Here is a 4,260-nt window from a genome sequence, read left to right as displayed (position 1 = left end):
GGGAACTGGGAGGAGGGGAATTATGGGGGGGGGGGAAGAGGAACAAATGTAATAATCTGAACAATAAAGATTTAATTAAAAAAAAAAAGAGTTGTCTGGAGTAGCCAGTCATACAGCCTGCACCCGACAGGACAGATTAGGAGTTTTAAGCCACCTTTCCATTACTGATGCCCTAGTATAGCAGAAAGTTGGCTTATCAAATCCACCAAGATGTCAGCGTTATCTTCCTTGCGACTATTTGGCATGCACAAGGTTGGGGTGGGACAATGGGAACGATTACACAGCACAGAAAGTTTAAAGAGAGCAATGATCAGGGACTATACTGGGTTGAATAGTGTCCCCTCCAAAATTCATGTCCACCCAGAACCTCAGAATGTGACCTCACACAGATTTTACCTAACAAAATGTGAGCTCTCTGTAGACACAATTAGGTAAGATGAGGTCATACTGGATTAGGGTGGGACCTAACTCAATATAAGAAGGTCATGTAAAGACACAGACACACAAGGAAACAGACCATGTGACAATGGAGGCAGAAACTGGAATGATGTCACTGCAAACTGGGGAATGACAGACTGCTGGTGACCATCAAAAGCTAGGAAACGGTAGGAAGATTAAGGATTTGAATCCTGACTCTCCCACTTACGGAAAGTTACTAACATTTAAGATTCAGTTCCCTCATCTGTAAAGTGGATACGTATTATGAACACCTCAAGGGGTCTGTGGAGAATAGAAGAAAATTCATAACATTTCCCAATGCCTGCCAATAGCATTCAGTTATTACGGATATAAGAAAAGGGCATGAGTAGAGAGAAAACAATGTTCGTAAGGCAAAAGCATGTGAAAAACATGTCTATTAAGAATATAAACTACGGCTCTCATTAAAATTCAAACACATTTTTGAAAACACTGGAATAAGATTATTTTAAAAAACTTTACTCAAAGCTTAATGACTGTTTCCTTACACTGATAAAACAACTTCTACTGGAAATTAATGGTTTGGTAACAGTGACATCCTTCTAGCTGTACTGAAAAAGATTTAAGTTCAACCTTATCTCATGTTCCTCAGAACGTCTGCTTTACAATATGCACTACAGCTCCTAGGCACGCTGATGAATCTGTCGTGACTTTTATTTTCTCTTAAGGAAAGGAGAGGACCAGTCTCACCCCATGCTGCACCACTGTTTCCGGGAAGCGTCGCAGGAGGAGGAGCAGCATTTCTGACCGTTCCAAGGTGTTGAAGCATTGTTCTGTGACCTTGAGTAACATTTCACACTGGACCCGACCGGGAAGAGTTTCAAATAAACCTGGACACAGCACATCATGTGTTTAGAAGTTCCTTTCAGAAAGAAGACTGAAGCAAAGTGGAAGTAAGGCATTTTTATCTACAGAACAGTAAATACTATGTGAAGAATCATTGTTCTCGGGTTTCACCTACAATCTAGAAGGCTTCTGGGCCAGGCAGTATTGGGCACAAGATGTTTGTCGAATGACCATAAAAACTTTTTGGGATCCAGAAGACAAGAATGATACATGTGAAGGGTCACAACTGTGCTTGTTGCTGGCTGAGACAGAGAACACACACTTGTTTAAGGTGAAGGACCTACACTGTCTACTTTTTTTATCCAGAATTTGAAATATTTGACTGGCTATAGCAACCAACACGGAGTAAAGGTTTAAAGAAAGGTCATAAATCATTAAAGTTTCTCTCCTGTTTTGTGAAGATCTGCCTAATGTACAGATGCTTTCCGACTGCTGTAAAACCTGTTAAAAATGTATTCAGTTCCCTGGACTAACTGTTAAGTCCACATCCCTTAAGGAAGCTTACAGGAGTCTAAGCAAATGCTTCAGGGACCAAGTGATACCATTTGTCCAGACTTCCGCTGCCAAGAATAAAACATACATATGGGTACCAATATTACAGATGTCATTTTTTGGCGAAATTACTACATTTAACTTGGTATTCCAGAAACAGTAACTTATACACTGTTAAGTAATTACTCCATTCTTACTTCTTAAAAATTGGGTTTGTTTATCCTGTGAATCGTTCCTTAATGCTGATGTGATAATGCTGATTTCTCTCCATACCACCGGCTGATCTGGGAAATTCACAAACCTAGTTTTAAAATGAATGCATTAAATTAAAATGTCAGATTCTATATAATATCCAACAAAGAACATTAACATTTGAATAAAAACACATTTTTCATTATTCCAAGTGAATATGTAGATGTACCAAAACAAACCAAAATAAAGATATAAAAATAAAAACTAATTTTAAAAATATGAGGGTATCAGCCCTGGTCAGTGTGGTTCAGATGGTTGAACTTCTTTCCATACACCAAAAAGGTTGTGGGTTCGGTCCCTGGCTGGGGTGCATACTGGAGGCAACCAATTGATGTTTCTCTCTTTCTCTCCCTTCCTCTCTAAAAATCAATAAAAACGTATTTTAAAAAATGAGGGTACCCACAAGAGTTTTGAGATTTTTGCAAGTGAAAAGATAATATTTCAAATGTGTAAAGTACTTATAAATATCAACAAGAAAAAAAAGGTACCCAAAGAAAAAGTGGGCGAAGGCAAATCACAGAAAAAACACAAGTAGCCAAAGAGAACATTTGAAAAGATTAGGAATATAATGGGGACAACTATTTAAAAATAGCAAAATACCATTTTCTATCACATTGGCAAACATTTAAATCTGAAAGTCTGATAATATCCACTGTTGGCAAAGGTATGGAAAAATGGACACGCATACACCATTAGTGAAAATGTAAATTGGAATGGTATTTTGGGGAGAGCACTTTGACCAATGCATCAACATTTAAAATGTGCAAACGTTCACTAGGGAAATCCATGTAGAATCTATTCTACAGAAAACATCAAAATATGGGTACAATATTGCCTATGGACACTGTAATTTCAAATTTGGAAACTACCAATAAAAGAGTGGTTATGAAATGCTATGCAGACATGAAGAAGAACAAAGTATATCTCTACCTACAAACAGAAAAAGGGGTCCTTTACTTACAGGAAAAGGGGGCAAAGAAAGCCAGCAGCAGAATAATCAGTATGATCTCACTTTTGTAATCCACCCCCTAACCGTGTTATATGCATCGTGTGTATGTGTATCTCTCTCTCTCTCTCTCTCTCTCTCTCTCGCTCTCACACACACACACACACACACCTTAACTCTGGCTGAATTTAGGAGGCAGGAGGGGGGAGGCTTTCACTTTTTATTCTGCATGCTTCAGTATTGTTTTAACTTTTATATAGAGCAGCGGTTCTCAACCTGTGGGTTGCGACCCCTTTGGGGGTCGAACAACCCTTTCGCAGGGGTCGCCTAAGACCATCGGAAAACACATATATAATTACATACTGTTTTTGTGATTAATCACTATGCTTTATGTCCAATTTGTAACAATGAAAATACATCTTGCATATCAGGTATTTCCATTACGATTCATAACAGTAGCAACATGACAGTGATGAAGTAGCAACGAAAATAATTTTATGGTTGGGGGTCACCACAACGTGAGGAACTGTACTGAAGGGTCGTGGCATTAGGAAGGTTGAGAACCACTGATCTAGAGCATCATGTATTCTTTCCAAAATAAAAAATTCTCGGACAGCAGAGTTTTAACAAGAAACATAAGACCTCTCTGCAGAGGGCATGCCAGCAACGAACGGAAGGACTCGAGTCATAGCGAAGGTGGGACGTGGATGAAGGGAAATCTTCCTGCCATGCCCCCTCCACGGAGCAAAGCCGCAGGAGGCCCGCGCCCGCTCACTCACATGTCGTACAGCAGCCTCCCCGCCGTGGCGGTGCGCTCCGCGTTCCGCTCGATGGTGTACATCTCGTACTGCAACACAGACCAGACCGTCAGGCCCCCGCTCCCGCCGGGGCCGCGGGGCTGGGTTCCCGGGGTCAGGGCAATAATGTCTTAAAAGTAGAAGGCGCTGCACAGACGGCTGCCATCATGATACAGGAACGATCGGAGCCTTTCCTAGAGGCGTCGGTGTGCGGTCGGGGCCACCCAGCCGTCAACGCGCGCCACACCTCCCACCAGACCCGAGCTCCAGGGCGTTCGCGGGGTCTGCAGACGCTGGCGTCGGGGGAGAAGGCTTGGGAAGGCGTGGGAGGACGGGGCGAGGAGGAGATGGAGAGAAGGGGGAAAGGGAGGGGAGGCGGGCGGGCAGGAGCGGCCCTTCCCGGGCAGCTGGACGCCGCAGCGGCTCACACCTCCCCGAGGCGGAGCGCGC

At 42.6% G+C, this 4,260-nt stretch overlaps 1 protein-coding gene across 1 annotated transcript in view; it reads right to left on the bottom strand.

Moving 5' to 3' along the window:
- Positions 1-3,941, bottom strand: part of INTS10 (integrator complex subunit 10) — a gene marked incomplete at its 5' end in the record, with an annotated part of 23,399 nt that extends 19,458 nt beyond the window's left edge. The window contains 3 exon segments of the mRNA XM_015565175.1: positions 1,168-1,307; positions 2,013-2,116; positions 3,793-3,941. Of these exon segments, the coding sequence (XP_015420661.1) occupies positions 1,168-1,307; positions 2,013-2,116; positions 3,793-3,941 (393 nt within the window).
- Between the last annotated feature and the right edge of the window lie 319 nt (positions 3,942-4,260).

This window comes from Myotis davidii, unplaced genomic scaffold (assembly GCF_000327345.1).
Source record: "Myotis davidii unplaced genomic scaffold, ASM32734v1 scaffold93, whole genome shotgun sequence".
NCBI lineage: Eukaryota > Metazoa > Chordata > Mammalia > Chiroptera > Vespertilionidae > Myotis > Myotis davidii.
This window is presented reverse-complemented; position numbering and strand designations above follow the sequence as displayed.